At 44.3% G+C, this 19681-nt stretch overlaps 1 protein-coding gene across 1 annotated transcript in view; it reads right to left on the minus strand.

The window, feature by feature from the left end:
- OTUD7A (OTU deubiquitinase 7A) overlaps positions 1 to 19681 on the minus strand; it is a 359579-nt gene that overhangs the window by 81422 nt on the left and 258476 nt on the right. Inside the window, exons 5-6 of the mRNA XM_045070581.1 lie at positions 6660 to 6842; positions 650 to 868 (exon numbers count right to left, since the gene is read on the minus strand). Of these exons, the coding sequence (XP_044926516.1) occupies positions 650 to 868; positions 6660 to 6842 (402 nt within the window). The remainder of the gene's footprint in view (positions 1 to 649; positions 869 to 6659; positions 6843 to 19681) is intronic.

The following is a 19681-nucleotide window of genomic DNA, read 5'->3' on the forward strand; positions in this document are numbered from 1 at the left end:
ACATCTGTTTTAGACATTTGTTTTGCACTGACTGTTTTGTCCCTAGGAGCGCCAAAGAAGACAAGCCTGGCTTGCTCCCCAAATCTCTTCCTCATTGGGATGTCAGAAGAAACCCTCAGAAGAAGGGAGAAGGTGAAGTCAGCGTTTGTGTCTCTTCAACCAGGAGGCCGGGAAGCCCGGGAGGGCAGGAGACGGCAGCCACACAAGATGTAAGAGCTTCGCCGGGCCACCACCTGTCTTCCCGTCTTTGCAGGAAAACAGACTCAGGGTGGTTACATAACTTTCTCCTATGCCCAGGAAGTGACAGTCTCCTATCCTTCTCAAAGCCCATGGTCTTTCTGCCTTTCATTCGACACCCATGGGAACATTAGATGGAAACAGGAGAAAAATAAGGCAAAACCACAGAGCGTTCTCCTTAGAGGGGGCCGGCCTAGCCAGGTGGGATCTGGGAGCAAAGGGAAAACCCAAGAGGTCTCAGAACCACATTGTCATGGATCCCTACTAGTCTGTCCGGCCCGGGCTGGAGCAGGGCGTGGCTGCAGAAGTGCCACAACAGGCCTCTCCCTTGCTCACTGATCTACTGATCTAGGTCAGGCCAGTCTCACTCCCCGAGCCTAGGCCACACGGGCCTGCCGGACCCGCCACTCACCTGCCTGCTCCAAAGCCACCATGGTCGCCTGCTCGATCAAGTCCCGTTCGATGAAGCTCCGGAAGTCTTCGCTGTACACGCTCAGATCTGGCAACTGGAATGTGTAGATGGGCATCTCCAGGGGGAACTGCTCATTGTTGCACTCACTCGCCACGTGGGACCGGGCCAAGGAGACGATGGCCGAGCTGGCGTGGGAAATCCCCCGGGAAAGTCGCTTTTCTGCAAGGGTGGGGGAGGGGGAAGGATGACCACAGGAACGGAGTTGGGGGGGGGCATGTGCCTGTGCGGGCATGCACATGCACACATATGCCACCACCCAAGTCCACACGCACACACATACACCCAGGCACGCACACATTCACCCGTACCCCCGCCACTCTTCCTGCAGACCTCCGTGACGCAGAGCTGACATTACCAGCACCTGGCATACGGTGCTTACTCACTCTGAGTCAGGAAACCATTCAGAAAGAGGCGAGTTGCAAGGCTACCGCACACGTACACAGCGGCCTCATGGAAGATAGCTGGTCTAGCGTTTTTGGGTCTTAAGTAACATCTAACTCAGTTCAGCAGAGCTGCCCTGGGCTTGGCTGAAGGTCACAAGCCAGACTGCTCTTTGTTTTAGACATTCTTACATTTAAAGCAAGAAGAAGTTGTTTCAGGCTTTCCCATGTGGCTTGGATTATAAGAGAGGTTACTGTACTAAAGGTACTCTGATAGATATACCCCATGTGATGAATATGCCCCAAATAAAATAATACGAAGCCATCACATCTGCTTCTCTTCTTCTTTTTATAAAGATTTTATTTATTTGGAAGAGAGAGCGAATAAGTAGAGGGGAGCTTCGCAAGGAGAAGCAGACTCCCCGCTGAGCAGGGAGCCTAATACGGGGCTAGACCCCAGCACTCTGGGATCATGACCTAAGCTGAAGGCAGACGCTTAACCACCTGAGCCACCCAGGCATCCCTGCTTTTCTTCTGTCTCAGTCTGACATTGTCCCTGCACTCAAAAAGAGCCCATCTACTCTGGTCTTATTCTGCCTGGAGTTTCCAGCCAAAGGGTGAGACGTGTAGGGCAGATTTCCTCTGAGGGACCTGCTGTTGCCCTGGGAGGGAGTTATTCACGAGATCCCAACGTGCAGCAAAAAATCAGATGTCTTTGTTCTCTTGACACTTGGTTTTTTGAGCCCTGCTCTTCATAGCTAACGTTAACCGTAATAAAAGAATTCTTAATCGACTAAGCCACCCAGGCATCCTTCATAATAGAAGAATTCTTAAAATCGCGGTGTTAGGGGGGACGTTTTCTTTTTACAACCAATAGTCGTAATACTGGAGAATTCTTCTAGCAAGGCAGAAGTGCTCTTTTAATTTGCTCAGGAAAACAAAATTCAGACTGGTGTCTGAATGGGTGTTGTCTAAGCCCTGTGGCAAATTCCTAAGTGTATCCACTCGGGTCATGAGGACTGCCACTTCATTTCAGATTAGCCTGCCCCCCAATCAGGCTCTGTGTCCATGCTGATGCCAATCGGAAGCATGTCTCTGCCCACCTGTGCTCACCGAAAGCCCAAGCTCGGGCCTTCATCTGGAATGGGAGCTCCTTACTTCCCCAAGAGCAAGGGCAGTGGACAGAAATGTCATCAAAATCATTTTGCTACAGCAGACTAAAAACAGAAGGCTTTTGATCCCAGGGTAAGTTGGTTTTAAATTTAAAGTCAATTCCCAGAAGCCTCAAGTATCTGGGCATTAAAATGAATGGTGAGTCCCACAGAGAGAGTATTTTAAAATGAGTAGTTTTAATTCACCTTCGGTTGGATTCTGAGACCATGAAGACTCATTATTTTGTAATTTGCGGAAAGGCAAAGAGAAGTTAAACCACCCTGGCCATGAGAAAGAAGAGACTTGGAGCATGTAGGGCCTGGCTTGTCTACCACTGGGGATGGCCCCATTGCTTCCTGCACTTGGTCCACAGTCTTGAGAGCAGGAGCGAAGGAGACTCTGAGTCCTGCCATGTTCTCCAGATCTCACAGGCCACGCTGATGTCTCACTTCTTGATACAGACTACTGTTTCTGTATCTGGGAAAGTAGAAACTGCTTCACCCCCTGGGAACCTGATGGAGATGGGCATCAGACGTTCCTTAACACCCAAGGTGTTATAGTCCACTGGGCAGACTCACGATGCAGCTCTCAATAGTGGGAATCTGCTGGGCACAGTCATCCACACTCCTTCGTGGCTTATCACTTAGTACCTCTTTGCCAATCATTGAGATGCTATTAGGACCTTAGGAGCATTGTGACTCATAGTATAATACGATGCTATTAAATAGTTCCACATAGTAACAATTTGGGGTCTGAATGAAAAAACATTTGGGGGCACATGGGTGGCTCATTCAGTTGAGTGTCCAACTCTTGGTTTCGGGTTGGGTCATGATCTCAGGTTCTGGGATTGAGATGCTCGTTGTGCTCCCCACTCAGTGGGGAACCTGCTTAAGAATTCTCTCTCCCTCTCCCTCTGCCCCTCCCTCTGCTCTCTCTCTGTCTCTCTCAAATAAATAAATAAATCTTAAAAAAAGAAAAAAACTTTTGAACTAAAAGTAAATTATGTTAAAGCTCATATAGTGAGAAACATATGCTCCTAATTCTAACACTTGCTCACCACCATCTCCATGAATGTCTATATGTAATCACACACAGACACACACACACACACACACACACACACACACACACTGATTCCTTAAACATGAACTCAGTGATCCTTCTTTGAGAGGTATAAATGAATTGTTTTATGGGAATGACCATGCTCAGAGTTATACTCTAGAGAAATACAGATATTAAATAAAAACACAGTGAAACACACAGAATTCTGCAACTATTGACAAAACCAACTCATACTGATGTTATTCAGGCCAGGGGAGCTGTTTTAACTGTATTTTCTTGTTTTCTGTATTCTTGATACTCTGGCATCTGGGGCATCCCTGAGTGTGGAGGGACTCTCCTTACTAGGAGTAGCTAATTCTGAGAGCCAATGACTCCTAGGAAAGGAGCATGCCTTTTCTATGCAAACCAATGAATCCAGAGGCCACACTCTGAACCACCTCTTCTCTCTGGTTCTTACACTCCAGCAAGCAATAGTTCTCTGCGACCCGGGGCAAGGTACAAGACAACCGGGGATAGCTTCTAAGCCCCAGAGAGCTTGCTGAACTTATTCAGTCTTGCCAATCCTAAGTCTGTTCATCCTCCCTTGCCTTTTCCAAGGAAATCACAATAAAAGTTCATGTCCATGTTTTCCTTCTCAGTCCCTTTTGCCTCCTGACCACACTTGGTCCTTCCCCATGTGGTCCTGCATGGTGTGCCATGCCATGTCTCCTGCTTTTTTGGGAACTGTGAGTATAACAACTTCCTTCATGATATTCTTTTCCATGTGTGCATATCTCATCATATCTGATTAAAACAAATCCTAGGTATTTTAAGAACAGGTGCACAAGTCTTTCTGAAAGGGGCAGATATAAATACTTTAGGCTTTGTAAGCCGGAGCTTACATAGCCAGTGTATAAATGAATGGGCAAGAGGGTGTTTCAATAAAAACTTTATTTAAAAAACAGACGGTAGCCAGAGTGGGCTCATGGGCCATTGCTTGCTGACCCCCAATTTATAATATGGATCATTAATTTTCCATGTAAATGTATGCACTATGATTTCAAGAACTCAAAGGGTACGGGTATCTAATTCAGAAACTATAATTTCTATTTTATAAAAAGTACATAGGATTGTTCAAAAAACGTAATTAATGGAATTATGTGACAGACTTAGTTTTTCACTTACATTTATTAGGTTCTGAATCCATCAACCTCTCTGGAAGCAGAGAGAAGGGTCCTTCTAGCATTCTCAATGTGAGGATAAAATAATGGGTTGGTTGGTTTGCTGCCAGTCAAAAAGAGCAGGAGCAGCCATATATATATATTTAGAAAACCCCAGATGCTCTCTTAGAAAAAAATGATTAGTATTATAAGAGAATTTATGTAAATTACTACATAAAACATAAATATGGAAAAAGTAAGTCGCTTTTCTCTAGGTCTAAAATCTTAGAATTGAAAACAATATGATAATATGCCAATTATTCTTAAAATAAAAATTCAATCCAATTCCAACCGGAATTCCAAGCTTAAGGTTTACATGGCAGAATAAAATGCCCCATGGATGCCTGGATGGTTCAGTTGGTTAAGCGGTTGCCTTCAGCTCAGGTCATGATCCCAGGGTCCTAGTTCTGAGCCCCACATTGGGCTCCTTCCTCAGCAGGGAGCCTGCTTCTCCCTCTCCCTCTGCCTGCAGCTCTGCCTACTTGTGCTCTCTATCTCTCGGTCAAATAGATAAATAAAATCTTAAAAAAAAAAGAATAAAATGCCCCAAAATAGTGAAAAAACTTTGGAAAAGAATACCATGAAAGAAGTTCCTTAACAAAAATTATAGTAAATGGACTACCAGCGTTAAGGTAACAGGACGAGTGACCACATGTATTGACAATGTCTGGAAACAGATCCAAATATATTTGGGAATTTAATACATGGCAACTTTGGCATTTTAGTTCAATATATGTGCTAGAGTAACTCATTCTTGATTCAGAAGAAAGCATGACTAGATTCTTTCCTATTTTGTATAAAAATTTCAAATCAATCGAAAGACCTATGAACAAAATTTTAAAACGAATACAGGGACATATTCCAGTAACTGTGTACTCCGGTAGACCTTCCAAAGTGAAAGAGGACTCCTATCAGCCATGGATGCATAATAATATAAACATTTTGTGTGGCAGAATATTCTGTAAACAAAGTCATAAAGCAAATGATATCCTGCGAAAGACATATACATGTGTAAAAATACATGTCCCTAATCTTAACCACAAAGAATGCTACACATCGATCAGAAAACTGAAAAAAAAAAATCAACAGAAAAATGGGCAAAGTATGAGAACAGGTATGTTGCAGAAGGGGAAATCCAGCTGGCTAACTAACAAATGACAGGATGAAAGTTAAAACAAGACACCCTCTTCCACCCTTCACAGTAGAAAAGCAACGTAAAGCCACCACAGAAACGTTCAGTGCTAGCAAGAGTGGAGGGAGATACCTCATTTCACACATCGCCAGCAGAAATGCATCTGAAAAAGTCCTGAAGTTACTGAATTAAAGACACACAGGTACTGGCACAGCAAATCCACTCTGGGAACACTGACTTAGAGAAATAAAACACTAGTATCTAAGATCAAAGGCATACGGTTGTTTATTTTAGCATTGTTAGTAGTATTGAAAACAAGCAAAACACAATACCCAAGAAAACCCAGAATAACCATTCATACCGGAGTGGTTTAAATATTACTGTAGGTTGTGGAATAAAATATTGAGACTCTACTCATGATTCAGTGTTCCCAGAAAAAAGTGATTTGAGAAGCATCATATGCATTTGACCTTGATGCATTTTGAAAGAGCACACGGAAAGCAAGGAGGGGACAGACGAAGACTATGGTTATTACACAGTGAGCTCTGAGATGGGTGAAGAAAACTCTTAAAGTTCTCTCTCTATATCTTTGTACTGTTTCTTTCATCGGGATAAACACATCTGACTTCTGTAATTAAGAAAAAGAATAGAGGAAAGGGAGCCCGTGGAGCAACGAACTGATGATGAGCAGATCCGGAGACCACGCTACGTAGGAACTAAGTGAACGGACTAGAGGGCATTGGCATGGAGAGACTAAGACTCCAGGAGGAGTGTCCCCCTTTAATCACGTGGGGTCCTGGGCAACTGGACTCCTCCTCTGGCTTCTCTGAGGCAGAGGGAGGAGCCTGAAACCGAAGTGGTGGTGCACATCTCAGTTTGATGAGGGCGCACAGATCGATTTGCCTGCGGCCCAGAGATGATGCCTCTGCCAGGTCCTTTGCGCCTTCCACCCCCCATCCCTGCCACCCCATGCAAGCCACAGCACACTGGGGAAGCCGTTCTGGGCTCAGCCCCTCACCAGGTACCTTGGGCAATGTCGTCCTGTCTCTGCAGGCAGGGCCGCTCCACCTTGTGGCTGGGTTGGGGCGGCTCTCGCTCTGGCTGTTTGGGGCACCTGCCCTCATTGAACACATGTGGCAGGTTGGCTGTGTGCACTTGTCGGAGCTGTTCATAGTCACTCAGAGCGGCGGTCAGGTCCCAGTTTTTGCCTATGGCCAAGAAATGACAATATTAAGGATCTCATTGTAGAAAAAAACTGTGTGAGCTTTGCGCAGTGACAGTATCGTAGCCAATGAGGTTTATTCCAGGCGCAATTATTGCTAATTGAAAAAAACTGTGCAAGAAGGGCTCCTCCTCAGCACGTTCAGTAATGAACTTTCCACCAGTGATGCTCGTATTTTCAGAGGGGTAAATGGCCTGATGTGTAAGTAGGGGTTCACACCTGCGACTGACGTCCATCCGAAATATGTGACTGTATTTATTCTCATCGCCTTCAGCTTCATGCACACACGTGTCAAAACATTATGTTCCTAATTATCCTGCTTTTCTCCACCCCTTTGAAAAATCAGCTTGTAGAGGTAGCGTATTCTTGGAGGGAAGCAAAATATAAACCAACCCCCCCCCGCCAAACAAAAAACAAACAACAACAACAACAACAAACCCAAAAACAACCAATAAAAAAAATACCCAAATTTTCTCTAGGCTTTTGCTTATAGTTTTAGTTCTCTTTCTAAGGTTCATATGGGAAAAGCAGAAGCTTGAGAGTCATTCTCTGTGTAAAAGACTTAGTAGGAAGCAGTCTTCAGACCTCTGACCCTGAACTGGGTGAGATGCTCCTGGGGACTGGGGTCCTGGCCTGGGACAGCTCTAAACAGGGCCCCTGGGCACGGAGATGGGTGCAGGGTGATGAAGGGGACTCTTTGCAACACCAGGGAGAGCTGTTGTGGGGGCTGGTACTCCGGTGGGGCTCTAATTCTGATTCTGAGTCAATGGCCTTCTAATGGAGGGACAGAGACACTGCATACTGTGTCCCATTTATCAGGCATCATTAGCTTTTTGAAGACAAAGAATTAAAAGCTTCGCTTTCATTTTAAAGAGCAAATAAAATCTTACCCTTTCCCGGTTAACTTCAAAGTGCAGGTATTAACAGTATTGACCTAATTATATGCTGGATTACATATATACACAATATCATGAGGCTTTGGATGTGTAAAATATAGGGACATCACTTTTTTTTTTGTTGTTCCTTCCACATCTAGTGCAGACTTGATATTCTCAGACATCATACGGCCATTTGTAATTTAATCACATTTCCCCCCCCTTCATAGTCAGCTAACAAAGATGCAATAGTAGCATCTTTGTACCATCTGGGTGGGTAAGAAAAGAAAACTAATCTGGGCCACACAACAGAAAAAAACAGCAGGAGCTGGTGTTTTTGTAAGTGATAATAAATAGGGGGTCCTGGTGTAATGCAGCCTGATTATGGTTAGCAGCGGACGTGGAGGGTGGTGGTTGTGGCCATGGGCTTGGGGTGGTGGCAATAACAGGGCTGGTTTGGGGAAAGGAAACTGAAGCAGAAATGTCAGAACATACTTGTGCTCTCACATGGGACTAATAATCACAGAGCACACATACTACCCACATGATCAAAACCTGGCATTTTCAAGTCTAAGGGAGAGTGACTATCAAACGGGCATTAATGGGAATGGCCTTTAGGGAAATCATGTCTGAGCAGGGGTGATAATGTGAGAGGAACCCTGCTCCAAGGCACGGTCGGGCTCTAAGGCAATACCCAGGGGAGGATCAAAGCTGCACGGAGGAGGAAGGTTGAGAGGGGAGGTGGAGGAGGAGCATTTCTGATGCCAGTTCCTATCACAAAATGCAGACATTCTGGGGCACCTGGGTGGCTCAGTGGTTAAGCCTCTGCCTTCGGCTCAGGTCATGATCCCAGGGTTCTGGGATCCAGCCCCGCATCGGGCTCTCTGCTCAGCAGGGAGCCTGCTTCCTCCTCTCTCTCTGCCTGCCTCTCTGCCTACTTGTGATCTCTATCTGTCAAATAAATAAATAAAATCTTTAAAAAAAAAATGCAGACATTCCGGCACGGAGGTGTGTGTTAGCAGTAACATCAGCACGACGAATTCTGGTTGTGAAGAGGGATGGGAGAACAGGGAAGCATCCCATGGGGGGGGGCACCTGAGGAGCTCCAGGTGCAGCCAGGAGTATCATCATCCCCAGGCCTCAACAGCGAACAGGCACTGTTATGGTGTATCACAGACAGAAAGTGACACATAGACTGATTACGGCATTTACCTGCAGTTCCTCATTTGCTACATCATGGTGTTTGCATGTGAACCCTCTAATCTGTCCTCCCGGCCCGAGCTGCATCTCCCATGCAGGGCTGCCCAGCACACAAAACCTGGTCCTGGCAGAGCTGTAGACCCTAATCCTGCTGGCAGGGCACTGATATGGGGAGCCAGCCCCCTCCCGCTCCACTGGGCTTCTTATGCCCAGTGGAAAGAGCCTCTTCTGCTGCTTCTGTCTATTCCCCACCCTTCTCAGAACCCCCATCCACTGTCCCCACTATAAGGTATTCGGGCCCAACTGTGAGAGTAGGCCCCCGAGGACCAGTGCTGCAGCTTTGTCCTGCAGGACGCGGGTGTGTTCCCATTCACACACCTGTTAGTGGATCAACTTGGACACACTGACGAGGCAGGTGTCCTACCACTGGGGAAGGACCGTGTGTTCTGGGACTCCTCACTGCTGATTCTCTGGCTTGCTTGTGACCAACCTGCATTCTCCTGTTGCTGTCCCACACTCATGCTCACTTTGCTGCGCACCTGCCCTGTATTCTTAACCAGGCAGCATCTGGTCCTCCTTGTGCTGCATCTCATCACAGAAATTCATTAACCGTTAAATGAGAATGAAGAGGGAAGAGAGGAGGGGCAGCGGCACTGTCACAGAAGCCTAGCTCCCAAACACTCCCTTTAGAAGTTTTAAAGAATTCCTCAAGGAGTCAGTACTTCAGTGTCCATAAATGTGGAAAGGCCGTTGACATGGGAAGAAAACAAGACAGACGACAGACACATTCATTAATTGTTGAGGGAGTCGGAGGCCCTCAAGATGGCTTCCTACTCTGTACAATTCCCAAGATGGCAGCTCGGGAAGACCAGGATTGTAAATGGTGATTTATAGACATGTGGACCGGGAAGGCCTCTGTGGTTAGCTTAGTATTGACAGGTTGTACAGGTTGTATCTAAAAACAGGAAATCTAGGGGACAGGGATCGGGTGGGCTCCTGGTGGCCCGGAAGTGGGCTTTGGGGGGTCTGAGATCATATGACTCAAGCTCTCCTTTGTTTTCCATTCCAAGTCTCAAAGAATTCTAATGGATGTCACCCAGATTCAGGAGGAGCAGGAAGGGCCCAGAGGACCACAATGGCCTCACCACCACAATGGATGGGCTGAGGCCCATATGGAATCGATAGGCTGAGTGATCATGGTGGGCTGTATGTGCCTCTGAAGCTGGGGCATTCATTTCAAAGAAGGAACTGGTCCAGGGGAACAGTCACGAACACAGGCTTTGGGGCCTGGGTCCAGCCCTGGCTTTGCCTTGTAGCGACTTCTGTGAGAGAGAATATAACATTTCACCATGTGAAACCTCAGATTACTTCTCTGCACAACTGGGGAGAGTAAAATCCATCTAATGGGAATTCTTAGGAGGATTAAGTGAGACTAGGAGGTCATGTTGGTAAAGATCTTAGCCTATGGTGGTTGGTGTTATGATCATTCATTGTTAAGTTTCTGCTACGTCTAACTTCTATGGCTTGTGATTGAAATCCAGCTAGTAAGTGGCAACTGAGATTCAAATCCGGGTCTGTCAAGCTTTTGGGGGGCTATAGTTCACTTGAACCTGGGTCTATAAAGCAGAGATGGAGGAGATCACAGGAAGATGTGAAATGGGAACTGACTAAACTCAGGAGAAAAAGCAAAAAACAATCAGAATCCTTTTTGAAATGAAGTTAAATTTTAAGAGAGCAAAGAATAAACAGTCCACAGATAGCACAGTAAGGACCGTAAAAGTGAAAAATAGGGGCAGATGGCTGTCTCAGTTGTTTAAGTGTCCAACTCTTGATCTTGGCTCAGGTCATGATCTCAGGGTCGTGGGATCAAGCCCGTTGTGGGACTCCACACTCAGTGGGGCATGTGCTTGAGGATTCTCTTCCTCTCCCTCTGCTCTTCCCCTTACCTGTGCTCTCTTTCTCTAAAATAAATAAACAAATCATTACAAGAAAATGAAAAATAAATGAAGTGGAAAAAGTGAAACAAAAATAAAAATTTACAGAGAAATGGTAGGTGTAGAATACAGGTGAAAGGCACACAACATATGCATAACTAGAGCCTAAAATAAGAAATCTAAAATAGGGGCGCCTGGGTGGCTCAGTTGGTAAAGTGACTGCCTTCGGCTCGGGTCATGATCCTGGAGTCTTGGGATCGAGTCTGGCATTGGGCTCCCTGCTCAGCAGGGAGTCTGCTTCTCCCTCCGACGCTCTCCCTCTCTCATTTTCTCTCTCCCTCTCAAATAAATAAATAAAATCTTAAAAAAAAAAAGAAATCTAAAATAATAGAAAAAAAAAGAATTTAAAAACTATCTTAAAAAACAAGCTTTTGATGCAAAGATTTGATTCCATATATTGAAAGGCACACTGCATAAAAGGAGGTTCTCTTAGTATAATCAATACCAAGATATATCCTTATAAAATTATTTTGTATTGAATAATATATATATTTTTCATACTGAGTATATTTTTTATCTGAATGTTTAAGCAAAAAATGAAGAAAATTGGTCTATTAACATACTTCCTGGCAACCACATTCAAAGCCTGAAGTTAGTGGGTGACATGTACAAGATACTGTAAGAGAGAAATAAATGTGGGCTAAGAAATTTTTATACTCATAGAGGCTATCCTTTCATTTACAGAGGCTGCCGACAAACCATTTTAAATGTGTATGAGTCCAGGAACTACTATTCAAATAGATCTTTCTTGAGAAAACTACTAGAGATTGGGCTCCAGCTAGTCAAGAGATGAATGGGAGTTTGGCAAAGGGACAGCCAGGCAGTAGTAAATTTATTTAACTGTACCACTATGAAAAAGCAAAGGTACAGATACAATTGAAAGAGGAGATTGCTGAGATTGCTGAGCAAAAAAGGTACAGTCAGCAAAATAGAAGGCAGAAAGTAGAATCAACTAACAGTTCCCTTAGCTATGCTACATGGGAACACAAAATAATAATATTTAAAGTTGAAAGATTAAATATAAATACATAAACATTTTTAATAGTACAGAGATGAATGCCAAAACCAGATAAAAGATATACTACTGATTTAATTGGATGGCAAGAGACAGATAAAGAGAGGAGGGAGGAAGAAGAAGATACAAGCTAATTTTGCTGGGGCAGATTGTAAGAACTAATATGGCCTAAAGAGAAAAGAAAACAGGATGTTACACAAAGGTAGAATTTTAAAAAGTAAGTCACTAGATAAAAAATGCAACTTTTCTAAATATTAGAAATATATTTTAAAGAAGAACCTAACAAAATATATTGAAAGACATTTGAAATATTTATATATAAAAATAGAAAAGACAATATGATAGAATTAAGAACCACCATATCTGTCAGAGCAATACCTTTAAACAGAGTTAATGCAACTATTTAAATATGAGGTTTTTCATATTATCTCACAAAGCAAAGTCTAACTATTTGCTGTATATATGAGATCTATCTAGAGCAAAGTGATTCAGAAAAGTTGCAACTAAGAGGGAAGGATGGTGCTGTATCAGGTTTAACACGCAAAGATAAAACAACAAAAACAAAAAGCAATATAGGAGACATGATCTTATATCAAACAAAGTAAAATTCAGGCCAAAACGAGTTATTTAAGATGAGGAAGGCCACTTTATAACCCTAAAGTGTTCAAATAATGGAGATGTATTGATTATGCTCTTTCTTTTCTGTAGTTTTGAGGTCTTGATGACCCAGGGGGGACAGTCCTACTCAGGGCAAACTACCTCCCTGCAAGTGTGTCTTTTATGTGCAAACCAGCCAATCTGAACCCCTCACCCCAAGCCAATTCTAAAACTACTTACCCTGCTTACCCTGCCTTACCTCTTTCTTCCTGCAGAACCCACACTAAAGGTTCTTGCTCATATTTTCCCCATTCTGTGTGTCTCCTGACTGACCCTGCTACTCCTCTGTGTGGCCCTTGTGGCCTGCCTCCTGTTCCTTTGTGACACTGATTTACATGCCTGTGTCTTACCAGACCTGTTAGAACAAATCTCAGATACATATTAAAACAGAAGACATAAGAAGTATGAATATATGCATACTAAATAGAAAAGTAGAAAATTTTACAAAGCGGAAATTGCCATGAAACACTGGAATTTACTATTAACAAGAGAATGCCATAAGTAGCAGGAATAGATTATAATGTGGGAATAAACAGCCTCTAGACTCTTGAGGCCATTACAATGAAGGCTTGCTTTTTGCTCAAACCATGGGTTGGCCGAAGGTTGGCTGAGCTCTGTCACATCTTCTCGCTTCGGGATTCAGGAGGACAGAGGAGTCAGTCTTAAAAACTTCCTATCAGTATGACAGAGGGACAAAAATCCCTTGACTTTCTCCCATTAACAATCAAATACTCTGGCCCAGTTGTGACCTCTGACTTCTGTTCCCAACCCACTGCTCAAACTAGCCACAGGGTCCCATCCAACCACAGGAGCCAGGAGGGGCAGTTCTCCCAAGGACCCACAACGGGGAGTTAGACTGCGGAACATTGTCCTTGAACAGTGCTAATGACCACCACAGGATGTAAAATTAACATACACACACACAAAATAGCCTGGGGATGCCTGGGTGGCTCAGCTGGTTTATCATCTGCCTTCAGCTCAGGTCATGATCCCAGGGTGCTGGGATCAAGTCCTAAATCAGGGTCCTTGCTCAGTGGGAACCCTGCTTCTCCTGCCTGCCACTCCCCCTGCTTGTGCTTTCTCTCTCTCTCCTTCTGACAAATAAGTAAATAAAATCTTGAAAAAATTGCATAAACAAAAACAAGTCATATGACATAATGGAAGGAAGTATTTCATCATGCAATTCCATAACTGCAACTAAAAGATAAAATACTGAGAAATAGGGGCTCCTGGGTGGCTCAGTCATTAGGCATCTGCCTTCGGCACAGGTCATGATCCCAGGGTCCTGGGATTGAGCCCCATATTGGGCTCTCTGCTCAGTGGGAAGCCTGCTTTCCCTCTCTCATTCCCCCTGCTTGTGTTCTATTCTTGCTGTCTCTCTGTCAAATAAATAAATAAAACCTTTTTTAAAATACTGAGAAATAAATTTAAAAGAAATATGTAGAACATCTATGTGGAACACTTACACTGTCTCTCAAGGCACAAAGCAGGACTGAACACACTATGTTCTTAGTATGGCAGGGTCAATATCATCATTTCTTCCTCATCTAACTTAAAAATTTAATATGATCCCTATAAAAAATATAAGCAGGGTTTGGAATCAGGCAAGCTGGTTATAACAGTCATTTGAAACACTAAGCGAGAATAACCAGGGACCCTCTAAACCAAAGGAGCAGTCAGGAGGGAGGGGCACTCCCACACAGGGAACTGGCTCTCCTGTTTATATGAACACCGAATAAAGCCATGGAACATAACAGAAGTCCCAGAGAGACTGAAACACATTTGCAATGTCAAAACAGACATACTGATCTGGGGAAAGGCCTGCATTTTGTATCACATACCAGGAGTCATCTCTGAGGCAGGTCAGAGACTGAGAAAATCTAAGTCTAAGGAAGGGGCATGCACACAGGAGGGCTAGTGTGGATGGGGCAGAGGGCGGGGCATGGGCAGGGGGGAAGCAGCAGATCCACCATGAAGGTGCCACTGAGGTCCTCCCCGAACTGACTGGCAGCACAGGAAAAGGGATGGCCCTCCAGACGAATCTGTATTATAGTAAAGGGCCCAGATATAAAGAATGCATTGCATGGCGGTGCTGCCCCCAGTTAGGGAGAGTCTTAGATGAAGTGACTTCCTTCCCCTGGGGGTCACACCAGAAGACATAGTCAGCTGTGAGTCATCAGCAGTGTCACTCTCTGCTCCCCACCCTGGCAGGAGTGCCTGGACCCCCTGACAAAAGGATCTGAGCACAGGAGCATATGCCACATCCTCTGTTTTCTCCGGAGTTCGGAGTGCATGCATATGTGGTTTGCCCAGAAACCAGTAAGGGGGAAAATAGATTAACAACCCAGAAGTACAAGCAAAGGACATGAACAAAGATTTCATTGGAAAATAATTATAAATGGCTTTTAAATATATGGAAAGATGATTAATTTCACTCACAAAAGAAATGCAAATCACAAATACACCAAGAGGGCTCCCAGGCTGCTCAGCTGCTTAAGTGTCTGCCTTCAGCTCAGGTCATGATTCCAGGGTCCTGGGATGGAGTCCCCACATCAGGCTCCCTGCTCAGTGGGGACTCTGCTTCTCCCTCTGCCCCCCACTCCACACTTGTGCTTATTCTCTTTCTCTCTCCCATACAAAAATACATAAAAACCTTTTTTTTTTAAACCCTAAAACCAAAAAACCAAATACGCCAAGAAACTATTTTACACATATCAAAGTGGTGAGTGCAAAATTTGGGAACCCCCTGGTTACCAAGTTTGTTAGTAAACAGGCTCGCTCATCCCCCGGCTGCTAAAAGTACAGAATGATAAAACCCTCACACAAGGCTATTTCCCAGTATTCATCAAAATCACAATGTACTTATCCTGTGACCCAGCCACCCCACTTCTGGGCTTTTGCCCTAGAGAAATACCTATACACATAAAAGGAGGTATGTACAATATAGTCATTGCAGCATCATTTACAACAGCAAAATAATGGAAACGAGCTAATTGTCCATGTATGGAAGATTATTTAAATAAACTACACTCCACTTAACATAATATGCTAGTGCATGAAACAATGACGAAGCTGCCATGGGACGTTGCACTCTAGCACACATCTGGGAGTGAAATAAGGAAGGTGTTAAATATTCATGATCTTACTTTTGAGTAAGGACAGAATAACGAATATATACATTCTCTCTCTATATTAATATACACAAATAAGTGCGTGCTTGCGTCTGCGTATGCGAAGACCAGAAGGGTAAATAAAAAACTAGCACAGGTGGTGATCAAGAGTGGGGGACAGGGGGGGGGGGCGGCTGGGTGGCTCAGTGGGTTAAGCCTCTGCCTTCTGCTCAGGTCATGATCTCAGGGTCATGGGATTGAGTCCCACATCGGGCTCTCTGCTTGGCGGGGAGCCTGCTTCCCTCTCTCTCTCTCTCTGTCTGCCAGCCTCTCTGCCTACTTGTGATCTCTCTCTGTCAAACAAATAAATAAAATATTAAAAAAATAAAAAAAGAGTCGGGGACAGGGGGCGGGGGTGGTAAGATATTGTCAATGTCTTCCTCTTTTGAGTTTTCGAACTATTTGAATAAATCAGTTATAGAAAACAAACAGTGAATAAAACTAAATGTCTAATTTTTTAAAAAGGATTAAACAATACGTTCATTGTTTAAATAATACCTGAAGTGCATCCCAGTGAGAACTTTCCCTTAATATGTAGGGTGCCAAAACTACAGAATTGGAAGTCCGCATCTCATTTCCATTGACAGCAACAATTCTGAATTTCCTGGCTATTAAATACAGATGGAAATAGAAAGAACCAGTTGAAAGAACTGGACTTCTTAGCTAGCTGATATTTGTAAGGCTGTTTTAATTAGTTTATTTTTATAGAAATGTGGAGAAGGAAATCAGCCCGAAGCCTTGCTCAACTAATCTTGCAATAGGTTGTAGTTCACCAGATGCTTGTGCAAATATAACAGATATGATAATAATACAACAAAACTATATGACTGATATTTTGATATTTTTGATGTTGAAAACTTAAAAAAGACACTGGTATTATTGCATTCTATTGACAGCAATAGAGGCTGGTAGGTGTGGCAAATTTAAACAAATGTTGAAAGAGAAAATATATTTATCACAATCACTCTTTGACCCATGGCAAAATGGTCTTTGTGATCCACTTTCTACTGAAGCAGCTCTTTTCAAGATTACCAACAAGCTTGGTATAGATAAAGCCAAGGTCATTTCTCTGTCCCCCACCAATAAAGCTCTCTCTCCTCCTTAATTTACTCCCCTTTTTGGGGGGAGGAAAGGGGGAGGAATCTAATGTACAACACAGTGACTGCCATTCTCTTACTTCTAAGATATTGCACTCCCCTAGTCATCCTTCCCCCCCCCCCCAATGGGTGCTCTACTCCTGTCCTTTTAACAGCACCTCTTCCTCTTTCATTAAATCCCTAGATGTTGTCATTCCTCAATGTTCAGATATGGGTCAAACTCTGTTAGGAGGTATTTGAAAGACATTTTTACTTCTGACTTAAAGGAATGTAGACTTAAGAGGAGAGCTGACCTGTGCTGTTATTCCCTTTTCTTACTGACTGGAATGCAGACATATTACCTGGAGCTGTGGCAATCATCTTGCAAACACGAGGTAAAAAGCATAAAAAGCTCAATTGCCAAGAATGCTGAGTGAGGGGGGAAAAAGCCTGAATAAGAATCTGGAAAGATTACTGCCAGCTATCCCCCAACTAATACAGAAAAATAGAGACAGGAGAGGTCTACACTGGGAGTTAGCCATGAGTCTGACAGGGTACCCAGGACGGGATATAACTTGAGACTTAGGGGATGATCAGAAGTGTTCTCATTTAGGCTGAGACATGAAGGAAGTATGAAAGCTATTCTGGCAAAGAATCAGGAGCAGGAGGAGCAGTGGAAGTATGTTGGGAAGAGGACAGCACATGGATAAACCTGGAAGTGAAATGACCTTGTCCATTAAGGCAATGAAGGTCGTTAAGATGTATACGGTGCCGAGAGGAGCCAGGAGAGGCTGCTTGGAGAGAGGGAGGTGTTGGGACAGAGTGCTCCTTGAAGCATCTTGTGAAGTATGCGCTGGGGGTTGGACTTTATCCCAAGGGCAAACACGAGTCACTGAAGCATTGACAAAGAAGTGGGGCTTGATCAAATTTTTATTTTCAAAAAAGAAAGTATTTGCATTAAAAAATTACTCTGGCTAAATAGCAGAAACTGCATTAGAATTGGGGAAGCTGGAGGCAGAAAGAACATTAGGAGAGACCTGTAGCAATATAGATGAGAATCGAGATGGCCTGGCCCAGTGACAATGAGGATGGAGAAGCAGGGTCAGGGGGGTGGTGGTGCTTCTCCTCAGGGCTGGACTGGAGAGAGAGGGAGAGGCGAAGGCATGTGTCTAGGATCTTGCAGATTACCCAGGAAATGGCTGGCTGGGTTATGGTAATCCACATCTGGAAGATTACTCAGCCATTAAAAGAATGACTTTACATATACAACTGATTGAGGGGATTTCAGTGAAGTAGTGTCGAGTGAGAAAAGAAGTATGATGACAGTGTGTGCAGCATAATCACCTTGGGTAAAACAAAGCAAACACAGCTCTGCCTGGTCCACATCCGGCATCCTCATGCCTTAGCATCCAAGGTCAATTTTGCATCTGCCCTGCCCACCCTCCGCTCTGCCTTTGCACACCCTCACTCATCCCAGGGGAGAAGTATGAGTGAAAGCTCCTGCAAGTCCCTTCTCAGTAGAGTTCTGGCAACAGACTCCAATGAGAAGCATTCATGCAAGACTGATTGGAAGGCTGAGCACAGGCTGGCTTTCTATGGGGGGTTGCAAGCAGATGCCAGGGCCGAGAGCAGATGGAGACTGGCTGTAGCTTTGGGGCAAACTCCTAAGAAGCACCTGCTTGGCAATCCAGCTGCCAGGGCAGGTGGGGAGGTACCTCATGACTCAAGGCTGTAAGGACTTCCAGTGAGCACCAGTGAGCCTCCAACTATGAGCACAGCTTCTCTGATTTCACATATTTCTTCTGGTCTATAAACCCCTATTTCCCTTTCCTACTTGAAATACCTAGGATGGAGTGCCTGGGTGGCTCAGTGGGTTAAGCCGCTGCCTTCGGCTCAGGTCATGATCTCAGGGTCCTGGGATGGAGTCCCGCATCGGGCTCTCTGCTCAGCAGGGAGCCTGCTTCCTTCTCTCTCTCTCTGCCTGCCTCTCAGTGTACTTGTGATTTCTCTCTGTCAAATAAACAAATAAAATCTTAAAAAAACAATAAATTTAAAAAAAAAAAGAAATACCTAGGATGACCTCTTTCTTTATCAAATGCTGATGGATCAGAATTTGGTACTGGAGATTGTTCCAGAAAAGCAGAAAGAAAGAGATGAGGCTAGTTCTCTGATGGTGTAGAAAAGCTAACAGCTGTTAACAGTCACTGTGATGCAAAGATGGGATCTAAGGAGTGCAGTGGGTGAACCCCCTTGACTGTGCTGCGGAGCATGCAGGAAAAGTCCTGAGCAGTAGGACATTGAGCAGAAAAGACTGGGCTTTGGAAGCTGGATGGGATCCTGAGAATACTAAGTGGGTTCTGATGAACCTGGGGTCCTTAAATCTCCAGTTGCCCTGAGCTTATCAGACCAGCAGAGGAAGCCCCTCTCCCTTGACCAAGACCAGTGCCCGCCCTCCCCATTGTTTGAAGACCTGGCAACGGCCTCTTCTGAGCAGATGTGTTTCATGGAGATGTCCAGTTTTAAAACCCAGGTCTCAAAAAAGTTTTCAGATTCATAACAAGGAAGATGGCCTAGGAGAAAGTTCCATATACATCAAAAGAATTCTAAGGTTTTTGCTAGTAAAAATCTAGAGTGCATAGGATTAGATTTTTACAAATGTTAAACTGAGAATTGACCAAATGTGCCAATGGCAGAAGAAAAGACTCTGGACTCCAGGAAACAAACAGAAGGGTCAGGGGTGGGGAGATCGGGTAACTGGGTGATGGACATCAAGGAGGGCACATGATCTGATGAGCTCTGGCCGTTATACACAACTAATGAATCACTGAACACTACATC

The sequence above is a fragment of the Mustela putorius genome, unplaced genomic scaffold (genome assembly GCF_011764305.1).
Source record: "Mustela putorius furo isolate JIRA1106 unplaced genomic scaffold, ASM1176430v1.1 tig00003972_pilon_pilon_pilon, whole genome shotgun sequence".
NCBI lineage: Eukaryota > Metazoa > Chordata > Mammalia > Carnivora > Mustelidae > Mustela > Mustela putorius.